At 43.0% G+C, this 13,731-nt stretch overlaps 1 protein-coding gene across 1 annotated transcript in view; it reads right to left on the minus strand.

Moving 5' to 3' along the window:
• Positions 1 to 10,746, minus strand: part of LOC147631314 (pentatricopeptide repeat-containing protein At2g03880, mitochondrial-like) — a 38,281-nt gene extending 27,535 nt beyond the window's left edge. Inside the window, exon 1 of the mRNA XM_086809697.1 lies at positions 10,496 to 10,746. Coding sequence (XP_086665823.1) covers positions 10,496 to 10,600 — 105 coding nt within the window. The 5' untranslated portion in view covers positions 10,601 to 10,746. The remainder of the gene's footprint in view (positions 1 to 10,495) is intronic.
• Positions 10,747 to 13,731: the final 2,985 nt, after the last annotated feature.

Here is a 13,731-nt window from a genome sequence, read left to right on the forward strand (position 1 = left end):
AAGGTGGAGACAAGCATTCTTTTAGAGAGGCGATGGCTCGGAAGATGGCTCACAAGGAGCACAATGAACGAAAGATGCAAGCTCCTCCGGTGGAGGATGGACCAACCAAGGTTGCATTTAAAACCCGTTTTTTATTATCTAGTACTTTTTGGACTTCCGAACGTTTCTAAACATTTCAAACTTAAAAAACGTTTGTGTTTTGGTTTCTTTCCCCGTGTCCTTTTTTCTATTTATTATGTTCGGCGATTGCTTTGTATAGCCCATTTGCGCTCACGACATCAGACAGATGTGACATTGTCATTTGATTTTGATTTATCATTTGTTTCTACTATCTACTTGAATTGTCAAATTCCAATCATGGTGTATTTGATAGAATGTGCAGCGGAAGAAGGGAAAGTGGAAAACACAGGAGAGAGTGTGAGAGAGAGAGAGATGGAGAGGAAACACAAGTGAGAACCTGCTCTCAATGAAACCGGCCTCTGGTAGAAACCAAAGTGCGGTAGACTAGCAGTCACCCGTCCACTTGTAGTCTAGATATGAAAACCAATTTGATTGGAGCTAGAGTGCCCCAAATCTGAAAATAAATCGACACCTGTTGGCCCCAAAGTTTGGCACCCCTTGCGGTATTTCTTTATTCAATTTCAAAAATATGAAAGGCTGAGTACAACAAAATCAGCCAAGAGAATACACCTGTATGTCCAATCTGACAGCCCACAATACCTCTTAGCACAGAGGATTCACACACACAGATCTGTGTCTCAAAGCAACACTCTGTGCCTCCCTCTGATCAGCCAAGACCATTTAGCACGGCGGCCATGAGCATACATCTGGCATATCTCATGCACATGATTCAACACCTTAGCACAAACATACATTCACTATTCAATCTCTGTCTCCACCCTTTTCAATCTGCCATACCCCTCCTCTCACAAGGGGCCAGATAGCTCAAATCTGCAATAGACATAAGGCAATAGAAAGAGAGATAGATGAACATATTCAGAGCTTACCAAAATCAGCTCGTGGATCTGCACCGGAGGAAGCGGTTGTACCAGTCTATACTTGCACACTTGTTTCAACGACCCTGCTTCACACGTGTGGGTGTCCCTGTCTGTACCTGCCTCTCTGCATCCACCTCAGTAACGTACTTGACTACACAGACCTTAAAGTCTGCACTGTACCAGTCCGTACAGCCTCTGCACACGTGTCTGAATCTGTCCGTACAGAACTGTACAGACAGTTCTGCTGTCGCCTGAGGGTACTGATGCGCTTGCTCCTGCTGTACCCGACTGTACCTGCTGTACAGTTTTGTACCTGCAGTACAGCCACCTGATAGCAGTCGTACGATTGTACCTGCTATACGGCTTCTGTCAGAACCCACAGCTCCTGTGCCTGCAGAGCCGTACAACGCCGCCTGTACCCACGGAAGAATCTGCAGCAGCACCCACAGCGCCGCCTGTACCAGTAAAGCTTGCAGCAGAGAAGACAGCCGTACTGTACTTGCAGTCGTACAGGGCTGTACGGGCTGCACACGTGGACTGTACGGCTGGTTTGCACAAAAAAACAGCAGCAAAAACAGTATTCAGCAGTCCCCCACGATGCTTCTCCTCTCCTCCACGCCTAGACTTGCACGATTGCCCAAAAGCTAGAGAGAGAGTGAAGAGAGAGAGGCATGCACTCCAAAAGTGGAGTTGCCCCCTCCCCATATTAATCCTAGGGCCCCAACTTTAATAATTATTAAAGTTCCCTAGGGGCCACTAAGGCCTAGGGGCAACCATACATAAAACATTAAAATATTAATGTTCTAGTTCCCCCCTTCACACCTAGGGATGTCCACACATCATTATCTCTGTCCACGCACCTCACATGTGAATCATTCAATATTTTGACTCAGCAACCATCATGCCCACACTTGTGCTGTTCCATTTTCACAAGGCCATGACATACCCCCCTCTTGAAAAATGGCAAGCGTCCTCGATTGCATTCTGGTGATACAGCAAAATATCCAATGTGAAATATACAATATAGCAAGATCAGCGTCCCAATCTCTCTAAGCCATGCACATGTATCAACATTCACTGCAAACCAATGGCGTAGTAATAGTCCAAGTTGTATACCACTGTGAACCATACATAACCACAACATCCCATGTGACTAGTACACATATATCATAGAAGTCCCATAAACAGATGTACTGTCAGCCATCAGTACCTTCGGGTGAGATAAAAACTGCACCAAGCAACCTCTAGATGTCATCTGAGCCTGTCTGTATCAAGGGAGTGGTGGTGCTACCCCCCTCTTGAGCATCAGGTAATGCTCCAAACCCATGCTCTGCTGAACCTGAATGAGCCACAACAAGAGTCGGCTCTAACTCAAAGGCATCGAGATAAAGCTGCAAAACCTGAGGTGAATCTGTTAAGTCACCTTCCTCCATCCACTTCGCATCCATCGGTGAATAGTTCTTGAACTTCACAAGATAGCGACGGGAAACTTTACCTCGTACCTTTCTATCCTTATGTGCCAGTATCTGCTCTGGAATCAGAACCTCATCAAGTTCCTCAACTTCCGGCTGAGCCTCATCTGATACATCCTCAGGCACATCCCCACGGAAAGGTCTAAGGAGACTCACGTGAAAAGCATTGTGAATCTTCTAGTGATCTGGTAGCTTCAAACGATAGGCTACCACACCAATCTTTTCCAATACCTGAAAAGGCCCATAATAACGCATGCTCAACTTAGGGAATAAGCGCTCTTTACCCTTCATCTTCTTGAGTCTAGCCTTTTCAAAGCGTAAAAGAACCCAATCACCCAATGCAAACTCTAAAACACGTCTGTGACGGTCTGCGGCTTTCTTTTGCTTCTGCTGAGTTTTCTGGAGTGCCAACTTAACTCTCCGATAAGCATCCATACTCTGCACATACTGATCAGCCTCAAAGATCTTATCCTTTGTATGCAAAATGGGTGGTACCTTCTTCCCTCCTTCCACAATCTCAAAAGGCGCCTTGCCTGTCGAGGTATGAACAGTGTTGTTATATGCAAACTCCACCAAAGGAAGATACTTTTCCCATTGTTGTTTGTGCTCTGACACATAACACTTGAGGAGATCCAACACTGTAGAGTTAGCCTCTTCTGACTGACAATCTATTTGTGGATGAAATGACGATGAAAACTTGAGAGTTGTACCCATGTTGTCAAACAACCCTCTCCAAAACAAACTCGTCATCCGTGGATCACGGTCACTAATGATAGACGTAGGCAAGCCATGATACTTGAAGATGTTCGCCATGAACAACTTCACCATATGATCCACTTTGATCGTCTTACGCACGGGAATGAAATGGGTCTGCTTACTGAACCTGCATATGATAGTCCAAATGCCATCATTGCCCGTTTGTGTCCGTGGAAGATCAAATATAAAATCCATGGCAATGCTCTCCCAAGGTCTATCAGGAATAGGTAAAGGCTGTAGTAACCTTGGTGTCTTTTGACGGTCAAACTTTACCTTCTGACATACGATGCATTGCCTCACAAAGGCATCAACATCTCTTCTCAAGGTTGGCCAATAAAAGAAAGTCTCCACTGCTTTTACCGTGGCGTCAATACCTCTATGACCTGCATACGGTGGAGCATGACTTTCAATCATAACCTTGAGTAGCAATGGCCTGGTAACACACAGTCTGCCATGCATCAATAAAAATCCATCTCTGAGAGTATAATGCTCATGCCGCTGACCCTCAGACATCTGATCATATAACCTTTCAAAGTCCTCATCATGGGCATACTGCTCTTTCATTTCATCAAGCTCATGATGATAAGCAAGTGAAACTGCAGAGACCTGTGGCTTGCGTGACAAAGCATCTGCCACTACATTCTTTTTGCCTTCCACATGCACAATCTGAAAGTGAAACATAGACAAAAAGTTTGCCCAACGCATATGCTTCTCTGAAAGCTTAGTTTGCATGAGGAAATAACGCAAGGTCTGATGATCTGTCTGGACAGTGAAATCAGCCCCAAGCAAGTAATGTTTCCATGTAGAAAGAGCGTGAATTACAACCAACATCTCTTTCTCATAAACCTATAAATGCTTCTCGGCATCTTGCAATATTCTACTCTCATAGGCTATGACATGTCCCTCTTGCATGAGAACTGCACCAATGCTACTTCCGCATGCATCACACTGGACAATAAAAGCCTTTCGAAGGTCCGGTAGCACCAATACTGGATCCGAAGTAAGCTTTTCTTTGAGCTTTTTGAATGCTGTAATTTCCCGATCAGCCCATCTAAACGGAAAGCATGAAGAGACGAAGCAATTTCAGCAAAGTACCGTATGTACCGCCTGTAATAGGAACACAATCCTAGAAAGCTGCGTACATCATGCACGGTCCTCAAATCTGGCCAATTAAGAATTGCTTCCACCTTTGTTGGATCCATACGGACTCCATGCTTAGATACAATATGCCCCAAGAAATGTATCTCTTGCAAAAAGAACTCACTCTTCTTGCCATTAACAACCAGCCTATGGTTTCTGAGTTCTGCAAACACAATGGCCAACTGCCTTCTATGCTCTTCCTCAGTTTGTGAATGCACAATCTTATCATCAAAGAATGTGCCCACAAACGCTCTATGAGGCCTGAAAATCCTGTCCATCATTCTGTTAAATGTGGCAGGTGCATTTGTCAAACCAAAGGGCATAACCAAAAACTCATACAACCCAAACGTGGTTCGGAATGCTGTCTTATGCACATCCTCGGGTCTAATTCGTATCTGATGATACCCGCTTTTCAAGTCAATACAACTAAAGACTGTGGAGCCCTGTAAGCGGTCCAAAATGTCATCGATCCTCGGTATGGGAAATCGATTCTTGATGGTATTCTTGTTCAGCGCCCTGTAATCAATACACATGCGCCAAGAACCATCCTTCTTTTGCACTAAGAGTACAGGGGAGCAAAAGGGTGAAGAGCTAGGCTGTATCAACCCTTTATTCAAAAGCTCCTGCACCTGACTCATAATCTCTTCCTGTTGGGCTGCACTAACACGGTACGGCGGTCTATTCGGTGGAGTACTACCAGGAATTAGATCAATGGCCTGATCTTCTGGCCTCTCAAGAGGAAGTTCTCCTGACAATGACTCGGAAAAACAATCTTGGAACCCACATAAGAAATCAGTCCTATCCTTATCTAACATAGACAAATTAGACTTAGACTCATCATCTTTTGCATCCTTTACATAAATCAAGTACGCGGAAAGATGCTTTTTCATTACTGATGAAATTGCCGAAGCGGATACAATAGCAACAGATTCTCCTTTAAGTTTTACATCCAAAACATGTTCTTTCCCTCTATGAGTCAGAGTGATTTTTCTATTGTATGTATCCACCACCGCATGTACTCTGTGGCACCATGGCATACCCAACAAAACATCACAGCCATCCAGAGGCATGATGAAAAACTCTTCGTTGTCCACATAACCCTGCAAATGAAGCCAGAGCTTCCCAATGATAGGAGTAACGGGTTCTGCATACCCTGGACAAGCCATGTTAGCCTCATGTAACGGCCCCATCTCCTCTGCACGGATCCCCAATCGGCCAGCCAAACCTGGTGAAATGAAGTTGGCTCTAGCACCTATGTCAAAGAATATCAAGGCATTCTGATCTCTCACTTTGCCCCATGCCCTGCACAACTCTGTCTCCTCACCACCTGGCTGTTCCCCCACAAGATCAGGAACTAACCCTGCAGAAGGTTTTGGCTTCTTTGACTTGGGCTCTCCTTTATTGTCAGAGTCCTTTTGGGACTTTCTCTTGGGACAATTAAATGACATATGTCCCTCTTCTGTACAGTAAAAACACTTCCGAGCATCTCTCAAAGCCTGTCTTTCCTCAGAAGTTCTCTTGGGCATTGGCAACTTCTTGTATCTCGTCTCTGAAGACCCTTTAGCATCACGAGAAGCATGCCCAGATTTTTCAGCTTTCTTGCTCGAGTTCTTACTTCCTTTAAACCCAGATGATCCTCCAGTGAGTAATGCATTAGCTGTCATAGCATTTTCAATCATCTGTGACATGTTCGTTACTCGAGTCTTAATACAATAATCTCGCACCTCTTTGGGCAGCCCACAACAATACTTCTCTACCTGCTCAGACAAAGGTACTGCACGGTAAGAAGTCACTGGGAGTAAAGCTTCCCAAAACTTCTTGTTATAATCTTCCAAATTTTCACATTTTGAAGCATCCAGCTTGTGCCATGCAGTCATAACATCCACCTCAAATGTAGATGTGAGCCATACGGAAGAGAAAACCTGTTTAAATTGTACCCAAGTAGTGGATGCTATACCCTGCAAAGAAGAGTAGACCACCACTGCAAAGCATTGCCTTTGAGAAAAGTGGCAGCTTTCCTCACCTTAGAGGACTCTGTGTAATTCCCACCAGAAAAAGCAACATCAAACTGCTGTAAAAAGGTGAGTGCTTTAAGTTTATCTTTGGCCCCACTGAATGTATCAAACTTCACAGCAGCTCCCCCTTCCTTATAATCTTTCGCCTTACCCATAGGCGTTAGATTATCATATGGAAGTGGCTTCGCAAGATTGCTGCCCCCAACATTCATGCCCATCATTGGGTCAACATTACCCATTCCCACACCTGGCATACCATACATTCCAGCCATGTTTCCAAACATTCCGTTATGCATACCTGGCTGCATGCCACCATACATATTTGCTTGCATTCCAGGTTGCATGCCCCCAAACATATTTCCTTGCATACCGGACTGCATACCACCATACATATTCCCCTGCATACCAAGCTGAAAATTTGCTCCAAAAGGCCCTGGCATACCCATGCCTCCCTGAGGGTAACCCCCAGTCATGGATTGGAACACAAAGCCACCACCAAAATAACCTGGATGCATGTTCTGTTGAGGAATGGATGGCTGTCCAAAGAAGGAACTTTGAGAGTTAGCACCATAAGCATGCTGCATGTTCGAAAACTAGCCAAAAGATGGATCCTGTGGGATGGCACCACTATGACCTTGAGGAAGGTTCTTAGATCGCACCTTCTTCTTCTTCTTTTCAGGCTCTGTACGGGATCTCATAAATTCAGCGAACTTCTCACTTTGTGTGAGCTGCATAAATACATCCATAACACCAGCCAAACGATCTTTAAACCGAGCATCATCATCCTCTTTACCAGATACATCTTCTGGCTGTGTTACATCCTCATATTGCTCAACATCTGCAACCTGTTCTCCTGCAAGATTATCCTCAGATACATCTCTCTCAGGAGAGGTCTCTTGCTCTTCCTCCTCATGATAGAAGTACTCATCTTCTGTATCAGACATGTTGCTGAATTTTTCAGCAATGGCTTTCTTCGAGTCAACCACGAGCTCACCCCCTTAAGAAAGTTGATGATTGGTCCTGGCAACGAAACCTTGAAACCGGCCTCTGGTAGAAACCAAAGTGCGGTAGACTAGCAATCACCCGTCCACTTGTAGTCTAGATATGAAAACCAATTTGATTGGAGCTAGAGTGCCCCAAATCTGAAAATAAATCGACACCTGTTGGCCCCAAAGTTTGGCACCCCTTGCGGTATTTCTTTATTCAATTTCAAAAATATGAAAGGTTGAGTACAACAAAATCAGCCAAGAGAATACACCTGTATGTCCAATCTGACAGCCCACAATACCTCTTAGCACAGAGGATTCACACACACAGATCTGTGTTTCAAAGCAACACTCTGTGCCTCCCTCTGATTAGCCAAGACCATTTAGCACGGCAGCCATGAGCATACATCTGGCATATCTCATGCACATGATTCAACACCTCAGCACAAACATACATTCACTATCCAATCTCTGTCTCCACCCTTTTCAATCTGCCATACCCCTCCTCTCACAAGGGGCCTGCAACAGACATAAGGCAATAGAAAGAGAGATAGATGAACATATTCAGAGCTTACCAAAATCAGCTCGTGGATCTGCACCGGAGGAAGCGGTTGTACCAGTCTGTACTTGCACACTTGTTTCAACGACTCTACTTCACACGTGTGGGTGTCCCTGTCTGTACCTTCCTCTCCGCATCCACCTCAGTAACGTACTTGACTACACAGACCTTAAAGTCTGCACTGTACCAGTCCGTACAGCCTCTGCACACGTGTCTGAATATGTCCGTACAGAACTCTACAGACAGTTCTGCTGTCGCCTGAGGGTACTGATGCGCCTGCTCCTGCTGTACCCGACTGTACCTGCTGTGCAGTTTTGTACCTGCAGTACAGCCACCTGACAGCAGTCGTACGATTGTACTTGCTGTACGGCTTCTGTCAAAACCCACAGCTCCTGTGCCTGCAGCCGTACAACACCGCCTGTACCCACAGAAGAATCTACAGCAGCACCCACAGCGCCGCCTGTACCAGTAAAGCTTGCAGCAGAGAAGACAGTCGTACTGTACTTGCAGTTGTACAGGACTGTACGGGCTGCACACGTGGACTGTACGGCTGGTTTGCACAAAAAAACAGCAGCAAAAACAGTATTCAGCAGTCCCCCACGATGCTTCTCCTCTCCTTCACGCCTAGACTTGCACGATTGCCCAAAAGCTAGAGAGAGAGTGAAGAGAGAGAGGCATGCACTCCAAAAGTGGAGTTGCCCCCTCCCCATATTAATCCTAGGGCCCCAACTTTAATAATTATTAAAGTTCCCTAGGGGCCACTAAGGCCTAGGGACAACCATACATAAAACATTAAAATATTAATGTTCTAGTTCCCCCCTTCACACCTAGGGATGTCCACACATCATTATCTCTGTCCGGGCACCCCACATGTGAATCATTCAATATTTTGACTCAACACCCACCATGCCCACACTTGTGCTATTCCATTTTCACAAGGCCATGACACTCAATATCATCATCAAAAGGAATACATGTCCCGAGCAAGAGGGAAGAAAACCTCATATGTGGGACTGCAGCAAACAATGCTAAGCAAGCAGTGAAGAATGAGGGAGGCAAGCTAGCTATATAAATGTCCATATGAAGGCAACAGACTAGGGAAGTCTTTAAATAGGCATGAGTGCAAAGGTTTAAAAGATGATTAACAAGTAATCTTCTCTCATAATCTTTCCTAGATTTGAGTGAGCACCACCAAAAGAGCACCCTTTTCTTGTGCATGAAATATCCTTCTCCCACTAGCTATCCATGAGTTCTTCTAGCTGATGTAGAGGGCTGAATAGACCATAATAACCTTTGCTAGTCTTGGCTTTTGACTTTAGAACATATTGCCCTAGACATCAACATCTCCTCAGAGCATTAGATAGCTTGAGCATCCACCAAAAGCCTCTACACTCGAGTACTACAAGCCTCTCCTTAGCGAGCCAGATTGTGGTGCCAACCGCGATGTGGTACATCAATTGATGTTGGTCCTTCTCAAGATCTTGCATCGGCCAGGTTCAATGGCTCATCCAAAACTTCCTTTGGGGAGGAACTCGCGATCAAACTACCCAAACTTTATACCAGCTTGGCTCCCGCACCCACGTTCATTGGGGTCACCTAAAGTCTGACCCAGCTAAGTCTCTTGGACCTTGACTTCAGTTCTCCCAACTTCCCCGGGCACTACAGATGGAGTGCCCAGACAGGATGCCAATGGGAGACACTCCCGAGGATAATGTAGACTTGGCCAATTCCACCACTTTGCCTCCTTCAAGTTGTTGCAAATTTGGCACCCAAGGATCTACTTCCTAGATTTCTTCCTACTGGAATCCCTGTTTTGAAGATGGACATGCACACAATAATAGTTGTAGGTAGAAACCCAGCTGAGAAAGTGAACTCGAGGTGCCTCTTTGTTCCTTTTCATGCGCAAGAAGTGATTGAGTCCTAAGATCTGATAGGAGACTCTTGGAAATAACGACTGATGTAAGAAGATGCATGTGCACCAGCACACATGCACACCATGACTCCACAAGGAAAAACACACTGCATGAAGCTGTACAATATGTGCTAAATGGGGTTCTATGGGATGCATTGCACCAGCACACATGCACACCACAACACCACAAGTGAAAACACACTGCATGAAGCTGTGTTGTATGTGCTAAATGGGTTTCGATGGGATGCATTGCATCTGTTTGCAAAAAAAAAAAAAAACAAGCTGGCTGCAGGGCAGACACTATGAGCTCTCTGCTGTCACAAAAAAGCACACACAAACATGCATATATATTTATATTTATTTATACATGCATAAACGCATAAACACTCACACATACACACACATGCATACATAGGCCGCATACATACATACAGAAAAAGCACACACAGATACAGTTTTCTCTTATCTGCTGGTGCCAAGTCATGATTGCAATGAGCTAAACTTATACCGCTGAACTTTTCTAATCCGAGTAACATATAGACTCCAAGGTAAAATAAACCCATTATAGTGCACTCAAAAGATGCAAATGACAGGATTAAACTTTAGTGTTATGCAAACCCTAATGGAAACCCTGGTATTAGAGGCACGAAGAGATACCTTTCTTCTGAGATTGTATTGGTGCCAGTCTAAGCGATAGTGCGACTTCTGGGCAGTCTCGTCGAAGAACTCTGTGTTGCAGGCGTTGCACACCAAGCTCGGCATGGGAACTTCACCCGCACAGCAATCAAATCTAGGTCTATGGTTATGTGATACCTGACCCGAATAACTGCTTAACTACAGCTTCGCCTACTCAAGCAGAGAAGAACTGAACCGAAGTCGAACTATACTATCTATTACATCATGGACAACCAAGGCACAAGGAGAGGAGAAAAAAGAAATCCTGGATTTTTTTATGAAGAATAAAGTATTTATATTAACTATTCAAAGTCAAACCAACATCATATATCACCCCACATCTTACTATTTAACTCTGTCCTATATCACCCACATCCACACTACTCTATTCTTTTTTTATCTCATTTAAAATTTTACAAAAAAAATCCCATTTTTCATCTTCACATAAGAGAAAAAATCCTCTCTCTCTCTCACACACACACACACACATGTAGCAAGCCTAATAAGGGAAGATAGGATGTAGTAGAGGAGGAACAGGTAACCTTGGAAGGTGTAGGTCGAGGGGGGAAGGTGGGGGCCCATGGGGAGGCAATCTATTGGCAGGGCGATTTAAATTTTGTTGTATTAAGTAAATGCCACATCACGTCAGTGGCATTTAATTGATACATGTTTGATACACCACTTTTTAGCATCCATTTGTATCCAAACCAATACATGGTTTTAATGTGTTTGCAAGTTTTTTAAGGTGATACAATGCTTACTCTATCCATTGAGTCTTAAAGTTATATGTAAAAGCCCCTTAGTAAGCTACAAATATTAATTGTTTCAAAATGTCAAAACTGCACACAACAGAAATTCTGGATTTAGATTCTTGAGTCATACGCATTACATTCCTTAGTAAACTTGCAACATTTTGTCTGTATAGAATAATTCCGCTAAGGTACATTGTACAAACATAATTTGGGCACCTAAAACCTTTGTTTCATGGTTGTTGAGAGAGAATTTAGAAATTTTGAAAAATGTAGCACGATTGAAAAACTAAGATAGCGCTCAAGTAGCAAGATTTACTTGAGCTTGGGACCCCGAAAAATATGTATTAACTTGGTTTTGAACTATATAATCATTTCCGATTGCCAATTTGCACTAACATAACCCTAGTTTTATGGAAGTACCTTTGGAAGGCCAAAATTTTCCTCTTTTTCAGCATCTTGGTAATTATGAGATTTTTGTTATAGTTCACAAGTAGCTTAGGAACTAGGACCTAAAGGAGATTGTGTTGTTTTGAAACCCCAAGTTCTACCAATTGACTTTTACAAACATGAAAAACATGATTTATTCAAGAAGTTATAGGCATTTTATGGGATTTTTGACAAAACAATTTCAAATTTCAATGAAAATTTCAAGTTAGAGTTTTTTTGTCAAATTTCTAATATAGCTTGTGTTTTGACATCATGAAAAATCCCTTTTATTTTTTGACTTTTAACCGACCTATGGTTGAAACAAGGTGTAGAAATGTTGTTTCTAGGTTCCCCCAAAAATTCCAAAGTTTTGGTGAGAAACAGGACACTAAAGTGTCCTCAGGACACTTTAGTGTTCAATTACAGAACTAATGTTAAGGCTTCTTCTCTGAGAGCTCTAAAGAGTCCTTTTTCATATTAAACATTACCTTTAATTGTTCCAGCTCTCACCTAAGGAGTCCATCTAACACAAAGCTTTAAGGCTTCTTCTAAGAGCTCAAAAAAGTCATGTTTCATATCAAACATTACCTTTAATTGTTCGAGGTCTCTCCAACCACAGAGAGGACCATCCCATAAATAATACAGTTTCATGATACCTTTGTTATAAGGATACCTAGCCATTCTAATATTCTTTATAGCTAAAGGAGAGTCAAACCAAGGAGCCCACCAAATAGACCACTGAAGCAAACTATCCCCATGTACATGTGTGATTCTTTCCACTGAAGAGTTCCTAGCACAGACCTGCATCTTTTGATAAGCTTATGAATAAACCCAGCTTTACCACAAGACACAACTAGCTAAGACAAAAATTTATCCTACTCCTCCATACTCAACCATTTCCCCCTTCAGAATAGACCTTGGAGTCATTTACCACCTTTATACACATTTTAGCCCAAACCTGCTCCCCTTTACAAATGGAGGCTACTAGTTTAGAGTGCAAAGCTAAAGCTAACTTTTCCAAATTGATCATTCTAAGACCCCCTATTTTTTTGGAGAACAAACAAGCTCCCACTTACACCAAGCCATGAATCTAACACTTTGACTCAAGTTTCTTTACAAAAGAAACTTTTAATAAGCTTTAAAACTTCTTTCCAATGGCATTTGTTTAAACTTAGCACTAACAAATAGAACAAGAAATATAGGGCATTAGAATGGAGTTGATCACCCTAATTTTTCCTTAGTAGCAGCATCCTCATCAAGAGCTAAGAGGAAGGGATGAGTGACAATGGCAAAAAGTAAAGGTGCAAGAGGACAACCTTGCCTCTTATACCTCTTCAAAGTAAAACCACCCACTATCAAAGGCTTTATTCATATCCAACTAACATGATGCATATCCACTATCAAAGGCTTTATTCATATCCAACTAACATGATGCATTTTTTAGCAAAAATGTTAGCATACCCAACACTGTAAGAATATTATCAAAAAAACCTCATCAAGAGCTAAGAGGAAGGGATGAGTGACAATGGCAAAAAGTAAAGGTGCAAGAGGACAACCTTGCCTCTTATACCTCTTCAAAGTAAAACCACCCACTATCAAAGGCTTTATTCATATCCAACTAACATGATGCATTTTTTAGCAAAAATGTTAGCATACCCAACACTATAAGAATATTATCAAAAATAGATCTCCCCTTAATGAACCCATGCCGACGATGAGTAGATATAACCTAATTAAGAACTGGATTAAGTATGTTAGCAATTACTTTGGCAAACACACCACAATAAGCATAGTGATGGGCCTCCATTGTTTGGGTTGAGTGCAAACATGCAGTTTGGGAATAAGCTTGATTAAACCCAATTTTAGGCTTGCCTCAGCTTCCCCTTCCCCAAATAGCCTATTAGCTAAAAGGGTGACAGCAAAAGATAACTGGGACCAAAGCATTGCATGAACTCAACAATGATGCCATCCCAGCCCAGGAAATTTATCTTTACCCATGGAGAACAGAGCCTCTCTACATTCCTCAGTAGAAATTTTCCT

The sequence above is a fragment of the Cibotium barometz genome, chromosome 15, assembly GCF_041138505.1.
Source record: "Cibotium barometz isolate CiBa-2024 chromosome 15, ASM4113850v1, whole genome shotgun sequence".
Classification (NCBI taxonomy): Eukaryota; Viridiplantae; Streptophyta; class Polypodiopsida; order Cyatheales; family Cibotiaceae; genus Cibotium; species Cibotium barometz.